General features: G+C 39.7%; 2 protein-coding genes across 2 annotated transcripts in view; one reads left to right on the forward strand and one right to left on the reverse strand.

Moving 5' to 3' along the window:
- st6gal2a (ST6 beta-galactosamide alpha-2,6-sialyltranferase 2a) overlaps positions 1-20,939 on the forward strand; it is a gene marked incomplete at its 5' end in the record, with an annotated part of 38,225 nt that extends 17,286 nt beyond the window's left edge. Inside the window, 2 exons of the mRNA XM_037686194.1 lie at positions 8,334-8,508; positions 19,762-20,939. Of these exons, the coding sequence (XP_037542122.1) occupies positions 8,334-8,508; positions 19,762-20,009 (423 nt within the window). The remainder of the gene's footprint in view (positions 1-8,333; positions 8,509-19,761) is intronic.
- Positions 20,940-22,333: 1,394 nt separating this feature from the next.
- The window catches only part of tmtops2b (teleost multiple tissue opsin 2b), a 27,553-nt gene continuing 23,187 nt past the window's right edge, over positions 22,334-26,699 (reverse strand). Inside the window, exons 4-5 of the mRNA XM_037686195.1 lie at positions 24,636-24,869; positions 22,334-22,360 (exon numbers count right to left, since the gene is read on the reverse strand). Coding sequence (XP_037542123.1) covers positions 22,334-22,360; positions 24,636-24,869 — 261 coding nt within the window. The remainder of the gene's footprint in view (positions 22,361-24,635; positions 24,870-26,699) is intronic.

The raw sequence follows: 26,699 nt of genomic DNA on the forward strand, positions 1-26,699 counted from the left end.
AACAGTAAACAGCCATCAGTGTGCTAATGATCCATTGTTAGGCTGATGGTCCTTCTTGAGAATGTGATCAGCTGGTTTTGGTTGTCAGCAGCAAAACTGGTTGATCCACTCTGAGACGGTGCTATTTAAGAGACTGTGCTGAATACAGCTCCTCAGACTGAGGAAGTCTCTCGGATGAGAGACGAAACGTTTCTACATTTTTTTTGTTGATTTGCTTTGTTTTGTTTTTTTGAATGTCCAGAGGACCAGATTTAACTTTTTTAGATTTTTCTACCTGGATTATTGAGCATGCATCAGGAAACCTGTGTTTTCCTCTCCGTCGGGAACCCCTGGACTTCTGCCTTTAGGGATGAGACCTGGTCTGGTGACAGGACCATCTCTAAAAACTCCTCCGAACGGAGGGGGTCGGGCTGCAACATGTAACCCCTGCTATCAGCTTTGGCCATCTATGTCTAGCAAGAAAAACTCGCAGCCACTCCGCGTAACGTCCGTGGAGTGGGCGCGCGTTTAGGTGGTGCATCATGTTTTAACAGATGTCAATATATCCACCGCCTCAACCGCTGTCATGAGCCGCGGGAGTGTGTTCCGCATGACCGACAGGCGAAGCTTCCTCGAAGGGGCTCTGAGTGCGCCTGTGTGCTGCGCTTGGCTGCTGGTCCACATTCATCTCTATGTGGACTGGCATGTGTTCAGGAGAGGCGTGTGAAAACTGTTGACGCCGCGGGAACGCGCATTTGACACCACTGCTGTGAGACGCGTGTCGCTCCTGCCGAGAGCGAGATACGTTATTGGGCTCGTACAGCAATCTCACGTTTATGTTGACGCGAGCGCTGCGAAGCTGCGAACGCGCCATCATAACGCAGCACCGTATGGGTGAAGACTGCTCGCGCCGTGGGAGCGCGTGTTGGCACCGCTTCGTGAGGGGTGTGCAGCTTGGGCTGAAAACGAGTTATTCCACTGAGACTCGTTGTGCGGGCCACATTCGCTTATGACTGTTGTGTCATGCGGGCGTCTCGCCTTGTTTGGAGCGACAATGATTGAAACAACCTTTAAAAGGCCACTGGCTCATTCGTGTGGGGGGGAGGGGTGTGTGACGGAGCTGCTGTCAGGTCATCCGAGCTGACAGACTGGCTAAAAATACACTTTCATCATAACATGATGTTTTATTCCCACATTCGTGTCATCTTCACACACATCCCGCAAACCGTCATAGAGTCATCTCCCCCTGAGCTCTGCGGTTTGTTGTCCTAGGGCGCCACCTGTTGGCGATCTCCGGGAAAAGCTGAACTTCCGGATGCCGGGGATGTCTGATGGGCGGGGCTGGCATAGCAGAGCGGAGAGGCGTTGTGCAGCCGTGGAACGTCTTGGTAATGATCCCTCGTTGATGAGGGCCCTCCAACAAAAAGCTTTCTGCAGCTCCTCCGAGAGGGAGGTGGAGTGACGGGCCAGGTGAACCTCTGGGAACCCTCGTCCTCCAGCTGCAATGCGAGACCGGCAGACAACTAAGAGACGCACCGGTTGAGGATGACGTCAACTGCCTTGTTATGCTTATCCGGAGGCGCAGGACGCTGGTCCAACCTGGACATCTTTGCTCCGAAAAAAACTCCGTCAAGGCTCGGCTCCCCGGGGGCACTGAGGGAATTTCCGCTCGGTGAAAACCCCTCCGCTCTGGTGATGGGCGCGAATGTGGGAATCGGCGCCCTATTCTACCAGGAACCGGCTGCGGCCTCGTCCCAGTAGGACGTCCTGCTGGGAAACCGAGGCCAGATGGGATCAGGATGGCGAGCCGGAATGGAGCCCATAAACCTCCCCGCTAGATCATCCGAACTGGCGGGGAAGGAGAGAGCGGGAAAAAAGTCCCTTCATGTCAGCTGCCTCCTGGATTATGCCGGGCAGCTCCAGAGGAGGGCACCGGCGGCTGGGAGCGGTGCGGTCGCCGATGCGAAACAAGGTGAGGGGGGGTGGGCATTCGTTCAGCCCCCCTCTACCGACACTACGCTCTCCAGGAGGGCAAGAGCAGCGGGGGCTGAGGAAAATTACAAGATGGCGGCGTCCAGCGTGTAGCGACCTGCCATTGAGAAATACTCCTCGGCGCTTACCTTGAAACAAGACTGCTCGTCTATTTCTCCTCGGGGAGGAGAACTCACCGGGACGACAGGAGGTTGACGTGGCGGGCCACAGGCAGTCTTAACAAAGGTTGGTTAGCTACACAACTTTCCTTCTTCGTTCTTCTGACAGTGCTATTAGCTCGCTGAAGAAAAATGGGAGCCGATTACCCGATCTTAACGTAATTTATATGGACCGGGTGGGGCCCACACAGCAGGTGGGCATGGACTAAATTTTTCAGTGTAATGCTTCGCATGACGGGATAAACCCACTAAGCGACAGCCTTAAAGGGTGAAGCCTGTATGAAATAGAACGCAGAATGTACACATTGCCTGTTCAAACAATGTGGGGTGAGGCAGTGTAGTGCTGTGGTTCACCTCTGGAGGCGCTGTGTCAAATGGAATATACTGTATGAAGAAGGCAGTTGGTGCATGCATGCTGATGTTCTCCAGTCTAATATATTGAATGAATGTGTGTGACATATTTCTTCTTTCTAATCATTCATAAATGCACGTTGAAAATACACAGGGTGAGGGAGAAAGTACCGTGCCTCACCGATAGGGGGCATTGCTGCCCCATAGGGACAATGAAGCAGATGCAGTCTCTGTGTGTTCTTCTGTTACACAGAGATGCGGGGTGTAGCAAATGGTACACTCATTTAAATTTGTTTGGACACAATGGAAGACCATATCTGAAAAATTAAAGGATTTTTCAAAACTCATTCATTTTAAAATAAAGGTAAGATAATACATGGGTTTTTTTTTTTTGTTATTATTTAAAACCAGAGGACTATGGAGTTGATTAAAGCATAATTAGATGCCTTTTTAAAAGAAAAAAAGGCTAAATTGAAATATAAGCTTCTATTTTGAGTACGTATTTGTGAACATCCAATTCCAGACGAGTCAATGACTCACCTGTCACTCTGCTCATCACACGTCACTGCTCTTCCAAGGATGTCACCATTATTGACCAAATTTTAGGCACTTTGACTTCAGTAGTTGACAACCGTTCACAGATTTTGCTTACAATTTTTTAAATTTTATTTAAGGACATATTAACCATAAATAAGATTAAAAAGAAATGGGCAGGTTTTGTTTCTTACTTTATGATTTCTTTGACATTGCAATGAATAATTTTAACCCCTGCCGTGCATTGATGAACATTCAAATAAAATTACTGAAGAAAGTTAATCAGTTGACTAGAATTTGATTTGGAGTTTTGTTCTGTAGCCGAGAGAGGACGTGAAACAAAAGGAATGAATGCAGGGACAAAAGGAGAGAAGCATTTTGCTTCTTTCTAAAGCGACGCTGCAGAAACGTCAGATTCTCTGCAGCTCTGTTTCCTGTTGTATCAAGAACTAAAAGCCTGTAGAACAAGCTGAAGTATGCTGCTGAGGTGCATTTTCCCGCAGCTTGTAAAGCTTTATGGTCTCATTAGGTGGCCTTCTTTACTTTTTCTTGAACGTCACTGTGTTCTCTGACCTTTACATTTCATTTGGTTTTTGTTTCAATGCCACAGAAGTGTAATAATTCTGCTCAAGATTTCAGTTCAAATTTTTATTACTCAGCTTTCTAACATACCTGTTCAGTTTCCCTATTTGTATTTTTTTTAATCACCAGGACTTATAAATTTATATCTTGTAGGGCAAGCTGTTTCAAATGTAACTTTTTTTTCCAGCTGTTTGATATTTTAGCCCAAAACACACTCAGTGTCTCTTAGAAGTTGTTAAATGCACATTATCACTAAAACCTTGTTTCAAAGCATTAATTATTCTACTTATCTGTCGTGGATTAAGTGTCAAAGAAAAATGTAATTAGGAGCCACAATTATGTTTAATCTTTCAAACATATCAACTTTTAGTTTTCATAATGACACAGCTTGTTCTGCTAATCTAAACAAAATAATAAAATAAAACACTCTCCAGTCGTGTTATTGTCGATTTAGAGACATCTGAGGATTTCAATTAACATTCAGAATGCAGTTTTTTCTTGTTTGGACTCTCTCCATCATGATGATTGATGTTAAGTGCCGTCTATCAGCAAGAAGAATAAGGCTGTCGTTGACTCGTTTTCTGTTCATCCATTAAAACATGACCAGATTTGTATCTTTGTATTTTGTTTACACATTATTGTTTAAAATGAGCAATTGATATTTTTATCTGAAGGTACTTTTTTAGACATCAATAAAGCCTCTGAAAACATTTGTATGAAAAAGCTTTCTGTTGTTTCACTTTTGTTTGATGATAATACCTAAGGAGAAAATCCATCCGTCCATTATCTTTTACCTGCTTTTTCCATTTTGGGTCACGGGGGTCACCGGTGCCCATGTCCAGCAATCACTGTGCGGGGGGCGGGGTACACCCTGGACGGGTCGCAAGTCCATCACAGGGACACATAGAGACAAACGACACAAAAAACTATTCACTCTCTCACTCACACCTAGGGACAATTTAGAGTTACCAATCAACCTAACATGCATGTTGTGGTCTGTGGGAGGAAATTTGAGTACCCGGAAAAAACCCATGCATGCATGGAGAGAACATGCAAACTCCACCCAGAAAGGCCCCCAGACTGGGATTTGAACCAAGGACCTGCTCACTGAGAGGCAGCAGCTCTACCAGTTGCGCCACCGTGCTGCTGTTAACTAAATAGAAAATTTCATCTGAAATTTTAAACGATGCCAAAGCAGCTACTGCATATCTGCATATCAAATTTACTCAGTAAAAATGGTAAGTTAGAATTTACTCTGGTAATAACCTAGGCTGACAAAATGTCACCATTTTGATGCATGAACTCTAGAAGTATGAAAGAAAGAATAAACTAGATTAAAAACAAAATAGTAATTGTTGTTAGTAATAATAAACACACACCTGTGTGTCGTTCTCTTAACACACACCTGTGTGTCGTTCTCTTAACACACAGGTGTGTGTTTATCTTGATAAATAACACACCTGTGTGTCATTCTCTTAACACACAGGTGTGTGTTTATCTTGATAAATAACACACCTGTGTGTCATTCTCTTAACACACAGGTGTGTGTTTATCTTGATAAATAACACACCTGTGTGTCTTTCTCTTAACGGCTTTGTTAATAAAAACAGGCAGACAAAAACACGGAGCAGAAAGTAATTGTCAAAGGTTAGAAGGCCAAAGACTGTAATATTGGAAAAGCTTCTTAAACAGTAAGTGGTAGAAGCTTCTGGTTGCCACATTCATTCATTCATTCAGTCATGCATGCACATATGTTCGTACACACGATGTTTCATATAGGAGATTAAACAAATTACAAAGACCCTTCATGTTTGATTTTGAAGAGTGGTCAGAACTCAGAGAAAGTGAAGTTCAAGGAGACTTTAGTTGTGTTCTGTCTGCACTCAGGGGATTTATAAAATAATAAATAAAAAAAGTAAGTACTGCAGTATTGGGAGACTTATTGGATGAACAAATACAGAAACATTGATGTATAAAAAGTATAAAAAGTGTAAAGGTTGTGCGAATAAGAATAATTTGTTTACAGAAATTTAGGTAACTATTGATAGTTCAAAAATAAGAGCACAACATTTCAGTGAACTGCACATTTTCTGATAAATTCATTGAAATTCACTAAATTTGAATTGTGATTTCTGTAAAAGACATTGACGATATGAAAATGGTAGTTTAGCCATCAGAAGTCCAACTTTCTGTGAGCCATTTAACCTTGAAATTATGCTTTTATTGTAAAGTATGCCTGAGTTATAGAACTACAAAGAGGGCTGGGTTTGTTCACTTGTTTTGCCATAATCTCATTGTTGTGTTAGTGGAAAATCTTTCTAGATTTCATCTACACCGCACAATTTACTGCTAGTAAAAGTCATAGCACACTACAGGTATAATAATAATAATAACCTTTATTTAACCAGGTTTGTCACATTGAGATCAAAAAATCTCTTACAAGAGAGACCTGGCCAAGACTGGCAGCATACAGAGAAAAAAAACACTCAGTTACAACACATGGTCACAGTAAACATAGACTTACAATAAAACAAATGACTCAATTAAAACCATTGCACTTCTGCAACTTGAACATCATGGGATCTATCATGGTATTAAATACATTAAGAGATACTAGTGTTCTAAGTTTAAGCTTTGATTTCAAACTGTTCCATGAGGTTGTAGCAGAAAAGCTGAAGGCTTTCTTCCCCTTTCTGTTCTGACACGAGGACACTAAAATTTAAAAAGTCTTGAGAGGTCCTGTTGTTTAAAGTTAGCAAAGATTAAAGATAAGGTGCTGTCAACTTAAGAATAGCCTTGTAAATCAAAACATACCAATGGCCAAGCCGGCGTACATACAGAGACAGTGCTGAGTTAGGGCTCCATAATTTGTAATAAACCGCAAAGCGTCATGATACACGCTATCCAGCATGTGAAGACATTGAGCAGAGGCGTTCATGTATAATACATCGCCACAGTCAATGATCAGAAAAAAGTTGACTCCACCAATTTCTGTTTTACCCTAAAAGAACAGAAGAATTTATTCTGAAAATAAATTTCAAGTAAAAGCTTCAGTTTATTTACAGTAAAATGAATGTGTGCTTTAAAAGACAATTTGTCATCAATTAAAAATCCCAGATATTTGAATGTAGATACAAATTCAATTTGTTGACCATCACTAGTAGTGACGAGAGACTGGTTTGACCTTGCTGTTGTTGAGTTGCTGAAAAATATTAGCTTTGTTTTGTCAACATTCAAAACAAGTTAAAGCTGACAACATTGTTCTTGTATTCTATTAAATGCATTCTGCATGTATGCAAATACATCTGTGGGCGTAGGTGCAAAGCAATATATGACTGTATCATCTGCATGAAAATGAATTGCTGCATTTGAAATATTCTTTCCAAAATAATTAATATACAAGATAAATAACAAAGGGCCTAGTACAGAACCTTGTGGTACCTCCTTGTGAATAAACTGAACTCCTGAACAGAAACCATCTAACTGGACAGCCTGAGTTCTATCTTTAAGATGCAGTAGTTTGCAAACCATCCAACTGTAATTGTAGAAAACCCAACTGTTGTTAGACGGTTAAGTAGAATGATGTGATCCACAGTATCAAAGGCCTTAGAGAAATCTATAAATGGTGAAAAACAACACAGATTTTTATCTAGAGCTTCTGTTATATCATTTAGAACCTTTAATGCTGCAGTGGTAGTACTATATTTTTTACGAAATCCTGATTGAGAAACCGAAAGAATAGAATTAGTGGCCAGATATTCTTTTACTTGTTCACGAACAAGGGACTCTAAAGACTTAAGCAAGCACAGATAATTTAAAAATAGGTGTATAATTGTTTTAAAAAAAATTGTTGGATCTCCTCCTTTCAAGAGGGGAATAACAAATGCAGATTTCCTAACTTTGGGAATTACATTGGTCAACAAACATATTAAAAATGTGACGCAATGGAGCAGCTACAATTACAGATGCCACTTATAAAACATACGGTAGGTTCCAATTTATCTGGACCTGGGTTTTTTGTTTGTTTGTTTGTTTTTTGGGGGGGTGGGGGGTGGGGGGTGGTATAGGCTTTTTTAAAGCTTTAACTACCTCTGCTATTGAGAAGGGTGTTAAGTTAAAAGCTTGAACATTGTCTCGGGCTCTGTCAGCCAGTGGTGAACCATTTGAGGACTTTTCAGAAAGCAAGAGGTGTTTGGATGGGTTTTTTAGAGTTAAACAAAACTCCAGAGGAAATAAAACGATTGTTAAAATAATTCAGAATACTTACTTCATCAGTTATCCTGCTACCATCAATCAGAATACTAGAAGGGAAATTAACTGAGTTAGAGTCACAAAGATTTAATTGTTTTCCAAATTTAGGGAGATTTTTCAGCCCTTCGGTAGTAATAGACTAATAAAAGTCAGCCTTTGTATTTCGAAGAAGATAGGTAAATTTATTTCTCAGTTTGCTAAAATAAATCTAGTCAGCTTCCAGGTCTGATTTTTTTTTTTGTTTTGTTTTACTCTAAAGTATACCTGAGTATACAGTATGTATATGTTCTGCATGGGTTTTTTCAAAGCTACGTAGGGAATAGCAAATAAAAACTTGTGATGGAAAAAGAAGAAAAGCAACTGAACACCAACAAGGATGCTTCAATACTTTTGCATTGGCTCCTTCAAAAATAACACACATTGACAATAACCATCATGAAAATGTGATTTTTGTTTTTATGACTGAGTTGTTCCCTCTCTTGTCAGTGGTACACCAGTCCAGACTACAACCTGTTCGGGCCTTACGTAGATCACAGAAAGGTCCACCCTGACCAGCCCTTCTACATCCTTCACCCCAGCTATGTGTGGAAACTTTGGGATTTGATTCAGAGCAACACGCAGGAGAACATCCAGCCCAATCCTCCCTCTTCTGGCTTCATAGGTGAGTACACACACTCGTGCACACACACACATGCACACACACTCATGCACACACACTTGCCTATTTGTGGCTATGTGTAAAGTGGTTGTCTCTTATATTTCTGCTCCATTACTTGCTGCTCTGGCAGAAAGGCACACACTCATCCTTATCATTGTATCTTAGTGCCTTTCTTGCAACTGCAAGCCTAAACACAAATTTAATCCCAATTTAATCCTAAACCTAAACCTTAAGGCCAAACCTTCACTGGATGAATTTAAGATGCGGCTTCCTAGACTGCCTGTTTTTGGACCAAACATAGAGAAACCCAAGTTATTTTGAATTTTCATGCTCACTGTGCTCCATGGCATTATCAGCCTGCAATGCTGGTTTACTTCGATCTCCAAAGCAGCATGTTCGTGCCAGAGATTCAGAAATATGACAACCCCAGGTCCATCAGAGAAACTCATCACTGTGTCAGTATGAACTCTCATGGCTGTCGCCTGCTATAATTTAAAAATACATCTCTATCTATCTAAGTGTTCTTGGTCAGCTGCGTCTACAAGAAATATTGAAAGAGGCAACGAGGCTGGCAAAACAACAATTTGATCTACAACTCATTTCACTGCCGATTTTAAATGTACTTGTCATTTTATTTTTACCGTTTCAAGCTACATTGTCCTAACAAACATATTCGAAGTGGAGTGGATGAAACTATGAATGTCCTTTCCAAAACTAGTAAAAAAAAGTCAGTCAGAGTCAGAGAATTTTATTGTTATACACACCACATGTAGTGGAACAAAATTGTGTACACAGGGTCCCAGTTACATCCCACAATAAAATGGAAAAGAAAAACAGTAATAAGATCTAAGTTATGAACTAAGAAAAACATCAACTAAAAATACACTAAGCACTAACAGCATAAAAACAATACGCCAAACAGCAGCACGAACATGAGTCTGTGTGAGCACATGAGTTCGCATGAACACATCAACATGATGTGTGTGCTGGGTGAGTGAGGTCCTTCATGATGCAGGTGGCCCTCTTCCTGCATCTGGAGGTGTAGATGTCTGTGATGGGGAGGCTGACTCCAACAGACTTCTGTGCAGCCTTCACCACTCTCTGCAAAGCTTTTCTTTCTGCAGCTGTGCAGCCTCCATGCCACACGTCGATGCTGGAGCACAGGATGCTCTCCACTGCACACCTGTAGAAGGAGGTGAGGACTGAGCTTCCCAGACCAGCTCGTCCCAGCCGCCTGAGGAAGTAGAGTCTCTGATGAGCTTTCTTAATTTCTTTAAAAAGACTACAAACAAAAACAAAACTGTACATTAAGAGTCTGAGCTGAAGGTTGTAAAGTGTAAAAGAAAATAGTAAAATAGCTACAGCATAAGTTAAACCAAATTAAAACAAATGCCAGAGGGGAAAAAAGTGACATTTCCAACAATGTTCGATGCTGTATTGTTAATTTCAACAGCCCTGTTTTTCTGTGCCTTTCAGTAACTCTAAACCACTTAAGGTTAGAGGTGCTGTAAATTAGCTTCTTTGAGTTAGTTAGTTAGGCTGGTCGGTTAAACTTCTATATTTTTGCTGCTATAAGAAATAGAAAAATTAAGTTAAACTATGTATGTATTCTTTAGCTTATAAATATTTATTTTTCTTCAATGTGTTGATTTATGTTTATGATTTATGATTTATTTATGCTCCATATTGGTCCATCCTTTAAAATAACACAGTTCCTTTATCCACCCATCATGGGCTCTGACAATTCATTTTATTTTTCAGTTTTTTGTAACGACTCCAGGTAAATAAAAGTAAACGTGCATAACGATGATCTAAATCTGAAAGTTAAAGCTATCTTTATAAATTCCAGCAGGGGGTGAATCACGCAGTTGTAGAAACATTTCTACAGAGATCAATATTTAATATTTGACCGTCAGTTCCACTTTGTTACTTTGCTTAACATTTTTCAGACTCAGTCCGGAAAGGACAATCATCCATTTAGTTCAGAACCCCCCACATGTGCTTCTTTCCATGAAGACAGCGTTTAAATAATTAAATACTGCAAGAACCATTTTGCAGTTGAACAAACATGCAAGCAGCCTGCGGGACAGTGAGGTTGTTGGCACAGAGCATAAATATTTCAGTAAATGCACTGTTGCATAAAAACACTAACTACATGGGGACACAAATAAGTCCTTCTTGCCTGAACTAACAGCTCCTGGAGGTTCTGATGCTCAGATGCTGTTTTAGGTCTAAGTACGGCACGATGATCATTTTGTAAGTTCTAGTCCAGTTCAGAATCAAATAAATTAAAAAGGAAGCTTTGGACGGAGCTTCAGTATGTAAATACACGGCTACAGGGCTATTGATAATGAACTGCATGATAGGAAAACAAGAAATGGCAACATTATTTTTTGAGCATTGTGATGGCAACATCAATTGAAATGAACCCACTTATTTTGAAACTCCGGCTTTTTTTTTCTGTTTTGCCATCACAGTGCTCAATACTCTACATTTGCTTTTCTCTTTTAGTGACTATCATCTAAATCGGCTGTGGGCATTTGGAGCAGTGATGGTCAGTTGGACTGCCAAATATATTATTATAGTTTGTGTCTGCAGTTTATTTGCAGTGTTGATATTACACTGAGAATATATTGCGCAGCCTTATGAGTGCAGCAGAGGGTCGCAATGGCAGGGTGTACAATCTGTGAAGTTTAATTTTAAACAACCCATCATGGATTTTTAATAAGATAGGAGAAGCATGTTATTAACAGTCAACCATGAATTCATGTTGCAATAAATTTGAAAAATGTACATGACTTAAGAGTAAAAAATATTGAGTTGGCATATGCGAAAGGTCTTTAAATGGTAATTCCTGCCATTAATCAACAACAACAACAACAACAAAAAAGGTAAACCTTTTTTTTTATGGGTTTCACTTCAGAGATTCTGTTCATGTAAATGTTTGTGCAAAAAGTGGTTATGGCTTAAACACAAAATAATATAATGAAGCCAGAAATGCTCATTAATGCATTTTAGTCTCATGATTATCTGAATCTGAAACAACTTTAACATTTTTATCTATGAATTTGCAATCATGTCTTTGTTTAAAACAGGTCTCTCTTGTAAATGAGTCCTCGAGGCTCAATGAGACTAACCTGCATAAATGAAGGTTGACTGAATGCATGAAATAAATAGTTTGGTCCCAATATACTGCTTACACAGATGTTCTCTAATTGTTGGATGGTAGTACAGTCCTTAATTGTGCCACAAAAACAGGCTGCGGCACCCTCAGCACCTCTACATCCCACAGCTTTGATAATTAGTGACTAAAAGTTGTTTCAGGACAGCAGGGAACCATTTCAGTCTTTAGCTATTCTATGTAGTAACTTTTTTTGGTGGGTTTTTGTTGAATAATTTAATTATCCCATCATAACTCATTAATCAAATAACCACAAAGAGGACATGGAGAAGATCTTTGCAACCCAGGTTTAATCTTGCAAGAGAAACAGCTCTGTTGAAAACCGGTGTACAGGATGTTGCATCACACCCGGATCACAAGGTTTGCACACAGAGAAAGAGTTAACAAAAGCTTAATACCTGTTATCAAACAAGGGCGAGGTCAATGTTCATCAGGTGCGCAGGCTCCGTGCTCCTGCAGGCTCCACTTTGCAAAGACAAAACAACTCTAACACACACATGGTTTGACATCATTTTACATTAGTAAATGAGAAACATCCATGACCTTTACATCCCCCATCAGTTTTAGTCAGGTACTCCAGTTTCCTCCCACAAATTAAAAACATGCATGTTAGTCTGAATGGTAACTGTAAATTGTCCCTAGGTGTGAGTGAGAGATTGAATGGTTGTTTGTCTCGTTTGTCTCTGTGTGTCCCTGTGATGGGCTGGAGACCTGTCCAGGGTGTCCCCCGCCTCTCACACAGTGACTGCTGGATATGGACACCAGAGACCCGAAAAGGAAGAAGCATGTAAAGATAATGAACGGATGGCTGGAACTTTTTTGTTTACACACAGACTGAACGGTGACAGTTTGTAATCTTTAAACTATTTATGTTCCAGAGGAGGCACTTTCTGAGCTCAACTGAGACTCTTGAGTGATGTAAGGGGATGTAATTGGTTCATACAGCAGGATACTTTAACTGGTTGAGAAAACTGAACATCCACTCAGTGCCCACATTAAAACTGCATTAGCATCGCTGAAGCAGAAGCTACTTAACTGTCGCTGCTGTCTCCTTTGACAGGCTTTGTCTGGATGTCACACAAGTCTTGGCTTCTATACGTCTAAAACCAAAAACTTTAAACACTCCACACCACTCAGCACATGATCCACGTGTCACGAACCTCAATGTTGGAACCCAATTGCAGAGAGATGAGTGAGGCAGGAGTTCAAAAATCAAAACAATTTATTCTTTTAACCACAAAACAAAAGGCTGTCGGTGCAGCAAAACTTACTTTTAGCAGATTGGATAGTGCAGAGCAGATCATCAGGGTAGCAGAAAACAGACAAGGCAGAAGAGGATTGTGATGTCTGAGTACATGGAACAATCACCGGACAAGGAGTGAAGGAAAGAAAGGCTTTTTATGTGACAGAGGGAGAGTTAGTAACGAGAGCACCTGGGCAAGTGGCTGATGAGGGACAGGTGTGAATGATAAAGACAGAGTGGAGAAGCAGACTGAGGAATGAGTGGAAAAATAACAGAATCAGATAAACAGAAAATCACACCCAGAGCAGAACAACAAAAAACATAAAAAGCAGACAGAGACAGAACCAGTCAAACAGAACTCAGAATTAAAGTGACACATTTACAAAGCACCTTGAAAAAGAAGGAAATGATTTAGTTTGTGAGATAACAGGAACAGATACACAAAAGCAGAAGACACACAAGGAGCAGAGGCTTAGGCAGATGGGGGGGGGCAGCGGGGACCGCTGACCGTGACAGTTGGTTTCTTGGTTGCAGCTTGAAGGAGGTGGCAGAGGCTTGGCAGATGAGGGGGGCAGCGGGGGCCGCTGACCGTGACACCACGTGTCTAATCACCATTGAAACGTGGTTTGCGGTACACCTAAACAAGTTTGAGATATCTCCAGGTCTACACAGAGATGTGGATCAATACTCAGAACAACACGATAGAACTTGTTTCCAGAAATAAAATAAATAATCCCATTTTCCAAATCATTTTATTTTGCTTTAATGATATTCTCAGTTTAAAATACAGAATTTCTTTGTGTTTTCCACTGTAATAACGTTTATTAAAACAATTTAATCCAACAATGAAACATTTTTAAAAATTCAATATAAGTTTTGAGCTTCTAGATGGACTCCTGTCAGATTGTCAGAAAACACATTTGGCTTTACTTCCTATCAGTTGTGTTTATCTGGACAGTTCTGTTTTCTGCTTCAGAAATCTGCAGACAGGATAGAAAAACCAAAAACACATATATCACAAGTTCCTTCACTCCGTCAGCACACTACAGCCTCAGGTATTTAAAAAAGAAGCAGGAAACAGAAAACTTGTCAGTGAGCACAGACTTGAATGAACACACGCTGCATGCAGGAAAGGTACTGTACACTAAAACCATCAGTCGTCTAAAAGAGGAGAGAGCATTAACTGACAAATGAACACAAATCTGTATTTAACCCGATACAAGATACAAGTTTGAGGAAGTAACACTTTGCAACATTTACACCAAGACCAGAATAAAGTCAGGAAGAGATTTAATGTGAACATCCACAACTACTGATCAGAACACAGATTTATGATTAGTTGGCTTTACAGCCACACAGTGACGAACGGATTAAAAAACACTGACAGGAACAGAACAGGCAGCAGGTTTGATTTGGGGGAGAGAAAAACAAAAACGACTGAAACAACATTAAAAATTCAGCCAACATTAAGTTAACAAAAATAAAATTATAATAATGATGTGACTCTACATAAAGTAATCAACATTAATTAAATGTAAAGTTGCAGTAGTCGTTTTTTCAAAAGGTCAGAGAACAAACACAAAAAGAAGCATTAAAAGAATAAAACAGTGGTAAAATATAAAATATGCTAAAGCAGTGTCGCCAGGCGTCAAAATTAAACCAGTCCTGCAAAGTTTCATTGGAGCGCCACGCTAACGATAATATGAATAAATACACCACTTCTGCAGAGTTAGCTCCATTAAAGTTTTGGTGTTTCCATCGTTAAAAAGAGGAGGCAGCTGTTTGCTGTAGTTGAACCTTAATGAGCCAATACCTAAAATAACGCCAAACAAGCAGAAAGTCTAAAAGACTTCATCGTTTACAAGTTTATTTTAAAGTAATTTCACAGGAATGAGCACAGACACTTCAAATGAACCAACTAGTGAACACAATGTTTTCTCTTGTGTTGGTTTTACACAACGCTGCACACCGATAAGACAATTAAACAAATGATATCTGTTTTAACAAGTGAAGACGATCAATTTGGCATAGGAGAAGTCTAAGCTTCGTGAATAAATCCATCTTTTATGACCGTGTTTTGGGATAAACTGTCAGCTCAGATCTGATTGTCCAACATCATGGGAACAAATCCCTGCAGCCAGGCTTCAAAATCCTTTAAAAAGGCATCCTGGATTAATGGACGCCGTTACGACGGCATATTAGAACTGACGGTTCAGGAACGTTGGGATTTCCAGGCATTGGTGCAGACAGTAAGGAGGGGATGAACTAGGAGGGGGAGGAACTAGTTGAGAGCATCAGTGGAGATCTGGGCCACCATGTTGTCGTTGTCTCTGCGGTTCAGAGGGACTGCCGTCATCTTTGAGGCAACCGAAGTGTTGCCGTTCTCCGACAACCAGTCAGTGCAGTGGAACATAATCAGGAAACACCTGTAGAACTGAGATGAGATATGAGGGAGACATATCACACCAGCTCAACACTGACATAACAAAAAGTGCACTTCAGATTCTCCATCAGTGGTTTGGATAAAGGGAAATCATTGGTCTACACACATTCAACCTAGGACTGGTTCTCAGTTGTTTTTTTCGTAGTACATATATTTTGAATGTTGTGAAGAAACTCTAGGCAAAGCATGGCCAACACTGACCTCTTTTCAGTCAGTGGAATATAAAATAAATCACATTAGCCTTTTGTCAGCTCACTGACAGGGCTGTGGAAAATAAATTTCAATAAAAGCTGTGAAAGGACACAAAATTTCCTTGAAGTAACTGACCTTGTCTTGTCAAACGCACATTTTAGTCCCGTAGGTGTTGTGGGACTGTTTCACAGTCAATAAGAAAACAAGGTAAAAAGATATCACAGAAAAGATTGAGCAGAAAATTAAAGAGTTAGGAAAAACAGATATTCTTGCTCATAAAACCCACCGTGACTGATATTTAACAGTTAAAAATATATATTTTGGCACGCAAACCACACTCGTAATGAACGCTCTCTGTCAGGGAGTCCGTTAGGTTACTTGTGTAGGTTCACAGTGGCAGCATCAGCGAAGCTGTGGAGACGGAGGAGCGTTACGAGCGGAATAACAATCACCAGGGAGAAAATGATAAACAGAAATCAGCAGGGGGTGAAAATGAAATGAGGAAAGGCAAAACAGCTTCCAAAGTCTGCTGGATGTGTGTGTGCTGACGGCTCTTTGTGTCCTTAAAAAGAAGAGCTCATGCAGAGCCCGCTGAGGCAGACAGACTCAGGCTGCACTTTGACTTTGGTTGTTCAGTTCAGTTCAGACTGCTTTATTTATCCCCAAGAGACAATTCAGTTCAGCAGTAATCCAGATGTACATGCATCTGCACACACAAAGAACTATTAAGAGGAGATATGCACAACTACAAACAGGGATTAGCTCAATGTTTTAACCACTATGTGGTAGAGCCATAGGAGTGACCCAAAGCTGTGCCATCAGGGTTAAGCAGCCTGATGGCAGAAGGAATAAAAGAGTTGGTCTGTTTTCCTGCGTGGTGCTTTGAAGCAGAGGCTTTAAGGCTTCAGTATAAATTCAGAGGACAGGATTTTGTCCTGCCTGGGTACTAGTTCCCTGGCTTTGTGGAGCACCTGTTTGTCCCACAATGAATGCAGATGACTCTGCTGGACCCCTGTTACTTTGAAGTAGACCTTAACAATACTCTAAAAGCTGTTCATATCTTTTACAGACAGACCACTTAATCAACAAAATAAGTCAAAAGTTAAATACTTTCAATAGAAGACTGATAAAACACAATTTCCTTACAAATGTTAAGATTATAGCTTCCTCAATAAGTGGATTCTCTGTTGACATCGCATAGCAATACAATCCGTGTTCACAACAAATTTTAACTTGGAAATGAACACAGTTCCTAAATATTTGTGGAAATTCAAAATTCCATCCATCCATCCATTATCTTTACCCGCTTCTTCCATTTTGGGTCACGGGGGTCGCCGGTGCCCATGTCCATCAATCACTGTGCGAGGGGCGGGGTACACCCTGGACGGGTCGCAAGTCCATCACAGGGACACATAGAGACAAACAAGACAAACAACCATTCACTCTCTCACTCACACCTAGGGACAATGTAGAGTTACCAATCATACACATCTTTTTTTTTTTAACAATGACTTTAAGCTTCCCCTTGTTTTTTCCTAAAATTCATAAGCTCGTTTGTCTTACAGACATTAAAATCAAGGAAATTGTCATTGTAGCAGTCCACAAAAGCAGGAAGGACATTATTATGATCTGACTCTGAACTTTTAAGGGTTAAGTGTTGTGTTGTCAGAAAACTGGACCGGGTCGCTGCCTTTTTGTAAAAGACTTGTTGCTGTCTGTGTACAAAAATGTAGGGGTGAAAGAACACAACCCTGGGGTTTCCCTGCGCCAGAACGTCCAACATGTTTCCATTCACTAGTACACCATTTCTTGTCCATTAAAAAGCCTAAAAGCCAGCATAAAAGTTGTAGATAGAATAAAATCATGTAGAAGACGTGCCTGCATCTTATTAAAAGCAGAAGAAATATGTGCAAATAAAAGCCTAGCATGAAAATGGTATGGTAAGCAAACTGTAGGGGGGTCTAATTTATCGAACGCCAAGGAGACAACTCCTCTTAAACGTTTTATTTCACAGAGCCATTAAAGCAACATATCTGAAGTTTTTTAATTCCCGGGGTTGTTAAATTTTGGAATGGAAATTGTCGAGGTTTTCCAAACTGAGGGAAGCTACCAATAATAAGCACACATTCAAATAAGACCAGCAACAAATCTACAAAGCTGATGGACACATTTCAGCGTGCGCCCACAGATGACATTGGCATATTCCCTGTATTTATTTATTTGCAGTTTCTATTTGTCTCTTCCTGGAAAAAGGGCTTTTATTCAGCACGAGCAATGTTCTTCAGCACAACTAAGCTTCTTAGTTTATTTTTCCATCACATTCACACCTGAAGACTAAAAGCAGTCTGTGATTATTCACATCCTGAGATTTTAGGAAAAAACAAACTTTTTTTCTTCAAAACATTTATCAGAAGATTTGTCAAATCAAATTATTTAACCAAAAGTGTCATTGTGCGTTATTCTCAAATATAACTGAGTCACCTTACTTTGTATTTTAGTTCACCTCATTTTAGAAAATAACGCTGTATTTTACAGTACCGTACTTGCCGCCGTACACGTGGCACCGCCATATACGTTGCATCAATCCAAAAAGTCTAATAAAGTGAGAAAAAACATAAATAAGTCGCTTCGCCGTATAAGTCGCATCTATTATGCGTCACTATGATGCGTTGCATTTGTTACGCGTCACCGCTGACCACCCAGAAACATGGGCCTGAACTGTGGCAAAAATCGATTGGCTGCCAAATGGCGGCCATGGGAATGTGCACGGGAGAACTTTAACAAGAATTTAACAAGATTAACACTTATAAACAATTATTTGTTTGCTCGACATTATAGTAAAGGTGTGTCTCAGTTGAACTTTTCCTTAATAAATGCACTTTTATGGTCAAATCAGCTGCATTTCTTCTGGGTGGCGCGGCGAAATGCAGCTGATTTGATGTTTGCTTCAGGAGTTTCAGAGCGAGACAAAGTTGGCTTGGTATGGCAAGCCAAGTGTCTCATTAATAGCCACTTTTACCTATTAATGAGACACTTGGCTTGCCATACTGGTTGAGGGCCCTCTAGTGGCTGAAAATAGTAGTGTTCAATATTTTCCATGTCAGAATGAATGAAATCGTCAGATCTCAGTCAAAAATTGGGGTTTAAATATGGGGAGGAAAAAATGTATAGTTGCTTCGGTGTATAAGTCGCAGGACTTGCTAATTTATGCAAAAAGCTGCAACAGTACTTTTTAAACACATTTTAAAATGGAGCTGATTTCTTTACATGTTAAATAATAAGATATTTCAGTTTATTAGCAGCTTTACTGAGAAGAGTTTTCTTCTTTTAGCATATTTCACTTAAATTCGTTTTACTCAATGTTCAAATACTTAACAAGCAACTCCTTTTAACATTAGCATTATCTTGTCTGGTATATGTTGATTATTGCTCACCACCAGTAAAGGCAAGTGAAGTTTAACTGGGTTTGCAACAACAGATTCATTTTTGGAGTCAAGCTGATTCAAGATGGCTGCTAAAACTAATCAACCTTAGTAAATAAAAATGGCAATAATTCATTTAATTTTACACATATTGTGCTAATATTGAGAGCTATTTTTTATACAATTTGAGGCAAATCATTCAAGAAGTGATTTTTTTTTTTTTTACTGTTCAAGAACTTGATCTGAAGTTGTTGTTTTTTTTGTTTCTGTGGAGGCGTTCATTGAGACTGCTCTTATTTTTAATAAAGACTTACAGGTTTGTCTCTGTTATAAATGCAGCTGAGCAGACAAGAACATAACAAATATCCCACATTCTGGACTTGACTGATCTTGCATTGTGAGCCTTGACGCTTCAGTTGTTTCACAGAGTGGGAGGAATGTGCCGACATGTGTGCTGCCATCAGTAAAATATCATTTTGTACGTTGGAAAGCTCTCCACCTCATGCTGAGTACATGACTTTGAAACCATAAAAACTTTTCTATCCACTGAGGAGGCTGGACAGCACATGTATTTGTCTGAAGCAGCATCAAAGGGTTTCTTGATTTTATGGTCACTGGTTTGACTCTTGGACCATTAGCACAGGAAGTGGGTGGATGCTGGGTCTGTAGGTGGTGTGTTTTTTATTTATTTGCGCTGTCCTAGTTCTGCCATCTTTTCACCCATAACAAGGGTTTTAGGCTTGGATGTTTGACTTCCTCTCTTTGTACTTTGCAGGCATCCTCCTGATGATGGCGCTCTGCGAGCAGGTGCACGTGTACGAGTACATCCCCTCCACGAGGCAGACCGACCTGTGCCACTACCACGAGCGGTATTACGACTCTGCCTGCACGCTGGGCGCCTACCACCCCCTGCTCTACGAGAAGAGCCTGATCCAGCGGATCAACGCAGGCCCCGAGAACGACCTCAGGAGGAAAGGATGCGCGACTCTTCCAGGCTTTAGCACCGTTAACTGTGACGTCTGAAAATATGAAAGCTGACCCTCGTGAGCCTGAAGAGAATACACACGAGGGCCTTTTGTGGCTAACCGAGGGAAAGATGCAATAAAGCCGCTGTAGACAAGAAGGCTGAAGCTTACAAGTTTCAAATCAACCCATGAAGAGCAAAAGCCATAGCCCTCTGGGGAGGGATCAACCTAGCGATTGTCTAAAGACAGTGTCTTCATCAAAGATGGTTTACTTGACCAGAAACTGGAACGGATTTAAAAAGAAAAAAAAAAAATTATCTGCTTTAGCTGAGCCATGTTAGCTTTAGAGCTGACGAGGGTAGCAACAGATCTGTGTTTTAGATAGACGAGTGACTTCAATAACCTGGTGTGTATCAGTGTAGAACCTGTTCATGGAAGGTACTCCATTAAAAAGGAAATGCCACTGTTTATTTATTCAGATTACTTCTTTTCAATAGTTTGGAGTGGTGTAAATAAGTGTCAAAACTCCCACTCCGAATGTGACGAACACATCAGCAACTCAGAAGAATGCAGTTTTACAGGGAGATTGTCGAACTACCGCAGCGGTTGTTTTACTGTACAAAGTACATATCTTCCAGGTTGTGTCCTGTTCTCACTACTGAAACTGCTCGATTTAATCTTAAATTACTGTCCTGGGCATGCCAGCTGAATGCAAGTTTCTTCACGTTTTAGTTCCGGTGCAATTATGGAACAAGATGAAAGTAAATGGGGCCAAAAGGAAAAGGAAGCGGGTGCTCAGAACAGCCATAACGCCATGCCTGGAGGTCAGCTGAACACTTTTCTCGGGTTGCCTTGTGACTGTTCACACAAATGCAGTAACATACTGTGGCAGGACTGCAGTACCAGTCACTATGAATTACCAGCCCCTGAGCTTTTCTTTTCCTCTCAGTTCACTTTTTATTGAATGTAATGTCGCCCGTTTTGGCCAAACCCCGACTGAAGCTCACCTCTGCTGTGTTGTTAGCATACGTGCAGAGATTTATTAATTTTCTTGTGTAAGTGCATTTCTTACAACTGCATACATTCTAAAGGTCCTGACTCCTCTGGTATTAGTCTGTACCCATTCATGGCTCAGAGTGGAGGGCTTTCTAAAAGAGGGTCAGGAGTTTGTTCAGATTTGTCTCCCAAGTAAAATTATTTTCATGTTTTAATGGAGCCGGTGCCACATGAAGCAGTTAGCTGCAGAGGTGTTAGGTTGGAATAAAAAAAGAAGGCGTTTTTATCTTTGTGTCGACATGCAGTCAGAAAATATGAACTTATAACAGGTGATTTTTTTTTTTTATGTGTGGCATTGATGGCAGTTTAGTAACGTGAAAATGTTACAGAAGTTTTTCTCTAAATGTGAAAGTCATTTTGTTGTAGTAGGGTTGTAGAAAGAAGCTGTTTGTGGTTTTGACTCGGGCTGGGTGTTATACCACAAAACAACAAAAAAAAGAAAATCTTTTGATCAGCTTGCATTTATACAAAAAATACATCATTGTTTATACTTTAGGCATGGTTGATGCAATTTTTCATGACTTTTCTACATGATGTGTTGATATGTGTAAATGTTTTAAACGTTTTATTTTTGAGAAACTACACTGATCAGCCACAACATTAAAACCACAAAGCTGTTTCTATGCCTGAATGGTCAGAGCTGGACACTGGTCCTCTGTGTGTCCTGCAGTGTCCAGTTTGTGGACAACAGTGATCAGTTCTCTGGATGATGAGGATACACAGAACAGGGACTGCACTCTCCCTGAATTCGGTTAAATCATCTTCACGAGTAAATGAAAGCCTTTTCAGTCAGGCTCTAGTTTCATTTGTTTGCTAAGCAAACATTAAAGTGATCAAAGTAAATCTGTAAAGGAAAATATGTCTTACTTTAAGCAACAATACAAACAGTATTGCTTTGAATTCCTTCTGTTCTCACTCTGGAACAAAAAGAAACGACTGAATGTGCCTACTTTTGTTGTATGCACAGATGCCACTGTGATTTAACCTTTGCAATAACAAAAACATTTATATAACTATTCCTGCTGAGTACTGTTACAAACCGCTGGCCCCAAAAAAGTTAAATTAAACACACCAGTACCACCATTATTCTATCATCTGTAATATTTTGTGTTTTGCAATAGACAGCCACAACGTGTGCAAGAAAAACCAGGCTTCAATAACTCACCCCCTTAAAAAGCTACTTTTCTCAAAATATAATATGCTAATATTACATTTTTATAATCCTAAAAGTTTACTCAATTAAATTTAAAGCTAAAACCTATATTTATATTGGACCAATCAGGTTTTAAGTATCACCATCTTAACCATTTAACTCAGTGGTGTAGTCTACGTGATACGCTGGTACACGGCCCTCTAGAAGAGATTGGAAATTTCCGTATACCCACTTAAAAGTGTTCAATGATACGTGACATATCACTGGACATGTGTCATTGATATGGTAAACGGCAGTTAAACACTTCCGTAACGATCTGTCTGTATGCAGCGCTTGCTTATTACATTCACTTGTAAGGACCAGCACAAACTATTTGCTCCTCTCCGCTCCAGTATGACCACGATACTATTTGCCCAATGCAAAACGGAGCAACAAGCGTGCATAGAACTGGACCGGGCCAGAGCAAGTTTGAACTAGATGCAAGAAGTTAATTCTTTCCATGTGAGAAACAAAAACGAGCCATACGCTTCAAACTCCTACAATTAGTAAATTTACATTTTGTTTAAACGTTTGAGTTATATCAAGCAAAGAGTTAAACATCTGCTGGAAGTCTGGCTTCCTTTCTTTGACTATATGAATATTATATCTTATTTTCCTGCTGTGGGAAGAAAATAATGGTTCTGATCAAATGGTTTTTTTTTTAAATAATAATTTTAAAAAGGGATATTTAGATAATTATTGCCATTTTTTGTTGAATGTTGTAATTATGATATCTGTTATAAAAAAAAAACAGATTATTATCATTTCTCTTTTTAATTTAAAATTAAAACACCGTTCTTTAGTATTTACATCACTATCATCTCTATAAGCTGTGGGCGTTTAGGCCAGTATGGGTCCATCAAGCAGCGTCCAGTTTGCATCTGCAGTTCACTGCAAGTTTAACGTTGCGACATGTTTCCTTTGTATTGCTCATCTCAATCCAGAGCCACAAGTTCTTCAGCAGAATTTCATCTTTTAGATGGAGCATTCTTCACGTCTCCATCCGTGGGTTTTAACTTTGCGGCTGATCAGCGTATGTGCAATAATGTGTACTAGATTAATCACATGATTAAAGACTAATTCAGTGAATTATCTCGACGGCAACAGTACTTCATCACATTGATGCAACTTCTTGTGACTCAGATTATTGCCGTGAAAGCATTTCCCACAGTGAGACATCGACGATACATTACCGGACTCTGCTGAGGCGTCTCAGCACATTGTAGAAATGTATCCCTGTTGGTACACTTGATAAACAATTGTTAGATTAAAGATGTTTTGTAAATTTTTTTTAAAAGAATAATAAAAAAAATAAGGTTTAATACCCAGCTCCAGTGAGTTAAAGACCAATAGACTAAAGATCCTCGGAAAGTCTGCAACAAAACTGAAGAGAACGTTTCTGGTGTCTAAAATGAGATTTGAGGATTATCCTAAAGTATTTGGGGCTTTTCAGTTCTGCTGCAGGCTTTACATCTCCACTGACATGAACCCAAACTGTTTCAGAGCTTGTGATTGTAGCGCACTGTAGGTGCAAAAGCCCTGAACGTATTGAACACGTGCAGTTTATATTTGAGGACTTTCCGATGCACAGAGCATGCACATCAGGATCAGGACTGAGTCTTAAACTGTGCCGCGATCGTGCGGCGAGTCGTTGTCGTTCCAGTCGTAAGAGGTGACCGTGCTTGAATTTTCATTTTAAAGTGACGTATGAAAATGTTTTTGCATGCTCGTAGACCACATCCAGCTGCAGTGTAGCTCTCAGTTGTTTTTAATCTGAAATAACTCCATTAAGTGTGATAACTTCATGAATCTGGTATTTTTTTTTTTGCATTTTTTTTTTTTTTATTGTGCCAAATTATGTCTTTAATTCTGTATTAGCTGGGTAGTTTAAAGCAGGATGTGGAGTCTGAGTGATTTCAGGAGGACTGTTGCTCCTCTCTGGGATGCCTAATGTCAAAATAAGTTGATTTCCCTGTCCTTTTGAAGATGGCAGTTTTATTTTTTATTAGTATTATTTACTGGAAGAGTGTTGATGATGGTTAAGTATTAAAATCATGTTAATAAAATGTTCCTCGTTTTCCCCTAGTCTCTTGAGATCTATTGTCCATGTTTTGTTTTTATTAAGTATGGTGGGAATTTGTGTACCACACTGCCTCAGAAGGAGCGTTCAGCCGCTGATTGGTTGTTTTCATCTCGTTCCTGCAGCAGCTTCCTGCAGAAGTCAGTCCTGCTTCACTCCCAGCAGCCTTACTTAGAGAGTGTTTGCGTTTAAATTTTTCAGTAACTCCTCTTCTTGTCACATTTGAATTGATATTTAAATGATCCATTTGTATGATTTCAGTTATGTCCTTTTTTTACTGTGTAAATAAAACTTCTACATGCCAGCGTGTTGATTTGTAAAATGTTTTTTGATACCAAGCAAAACGGTTCATTTACCTGTTTATTCATAAGTATGTAGATAAGAGGGTTGATGACGGTGCTGCTTTTGGCCAAAAGAGAGGGGACCACGCTGGCCACAGGACTAATAATGTTGGGGGGGCCAAATGTTGCCATCATGGCTACAACACCGTAAGGCATCCAGCAGAGCAGGTAGCAGGCTGCGGTGGTCAGAATCATAAACAGGATGTGGAACTCTCTCTTCCTGGCTGCGCTCTTTCGGACCTTCCCTACCTGTAAAGACAGAGATAATACAAGTTCAAGAAACATTTATGTTGGTTCTTTAAAGAAAACAACTGTTCTTCAGCATTTGTCTCCACTTGAAGTATTCTTAATCTGACTTTTGTTTTATTTATTGGCTTCTTACAAAATCTAAACTGAGAAATCAAGGCCACAGTTTCAAACCATGTTAGTGAAATGAGAACGTTGTTCAAACTGCAGCAAATATTTTATTCTTAATTTGATTCCCCCCACCCAACTCCCCAAAAACAATAAAGTTAGTCCCAGAGTTTGTCTCACATGGCTACATTTTTTGGCGACTAGTTGGAGACAAACCTTGTGTGAACACATTTTAACTTCAGATCACTCTGGATGAAGTCTGCACAAACTCGGAGAACTGTGGGCCAGAATTCATTAGGAGTTTGCATACATACCGCCAAAAAATGTGACATGGAAATGCATGTTTCAAACCTAGAAAAATAATTCCACGTCAACACAAATAATTGTATTAATTATAGCTACATAAAAGCAATAAATAACATGAAGGACAGCTTTCTCTAAGAAAAATAACTCAAGCCCAATACATGCTGTTTGCCACATTGAACAGCAGAAAGTCCAGAAAGAAGTCAATGAGTTCAAAGAAAACCTTGATGTACTGGTTAAGATGTTTACAGGCTGGTTAGAGCATTTATCAAAAGAAATGAAAGGCAGCCTGAGCAGCAGAACAGAGCAGGAAAAAAAGAGTGGTGCAACTTCAAACAACAAAAGAAACCAAGCAGAAGATGTATGAAGGGAACTAATGAACTAATGAAGTGAGTGGCAATAAGCAAATAGAAGTCAAGTGAGACAAGGTCAGGAGTAAAACTAACAGAGGTAGACAAAGAAACATTACCAATAAAACACAAAGTTAACACTAAGACAAAATAAAAGAACAGCAAAACAACATTATAAACATATTTGTTTAGTTAATAAAAGCACTTTCCTTACCTACATACTTACCCATAAACTAATTACCAGTAATAAGCTTTATTAATTAGGATAACTTCATTTGGATCCACTTAATGCAGGGGTGCCCCCACTTTCTCAGCCTGCAGGTCCTTTTAAAATGACCAAGTCAAAGTGATCTACCTGCTATAAGGCCCCGTTTACATGAGAACAATCTCTGGAAACGTTAGTGATTTTTCAGTGTTTATTGGGGTAATAAACAAAAAATGAGTGGGTTTACACAAAAAACGCTGTAGTTTCCATGTCAGTCAGGTTGCCAGATAAGAAATATTGAACTATAGTACTGTCACTTTAAAATTATAGTATTTTGATCTAAACCATGCTGAGTAAAAGTATTCTAAGATGAGGTGTGTACTGTGTTTGTGGAACATGTGCACAGAAAAGGAGGGGGGTAAATAAGACATTTTAAATTTATCTGGCAACCCTGATGCCAGGCTCAGCTGCATTCATTGTGCATTCAATTCAATTCAATTCAAAAATACTTTATTAATCCAAGAAAGAAATTATTTGTTGTTGTAACTCGTTATCCTCATTTCATTAAGAGATGTTATAGATACTGATGGCTGTAGACAGGAAGGATCTGGGATCATGCAGCATCTGCATGATTAAAGTTATGTCCAATACTGATGAATACACAAATGTCTCTTTGGACCAGTGACGTGCAGTCAGGGGAGACATCATGACAAGTAAAATATTAACCATGATAAGAGAAAATACATTTGACCACTTGACTGTTTTATATAACTGTTTTTCTGAATTACAGTAATCCCTGTGTATCGCAGTGAATCTGTACCCTGAAGCCCCACGTTAAGTAAAAAAACATGAAGTAAGAATAGTAGT

Source organism: Nematolebias whitei, chromosome 13 (assembly GCF_014905685.2).
Source record: "Nematolebias whitei isolate Nwh7 chromosome 13, NemWhi1, whole genome shotgun sequence".
NCBI classification, from domain to species: domain Eukaryota; kingdom Metazoa; phylum Chordata; class Actinopteri; order Cyprinodontiformes; family Rivulidae; genus Nematolebias; species Nematolebias whitei.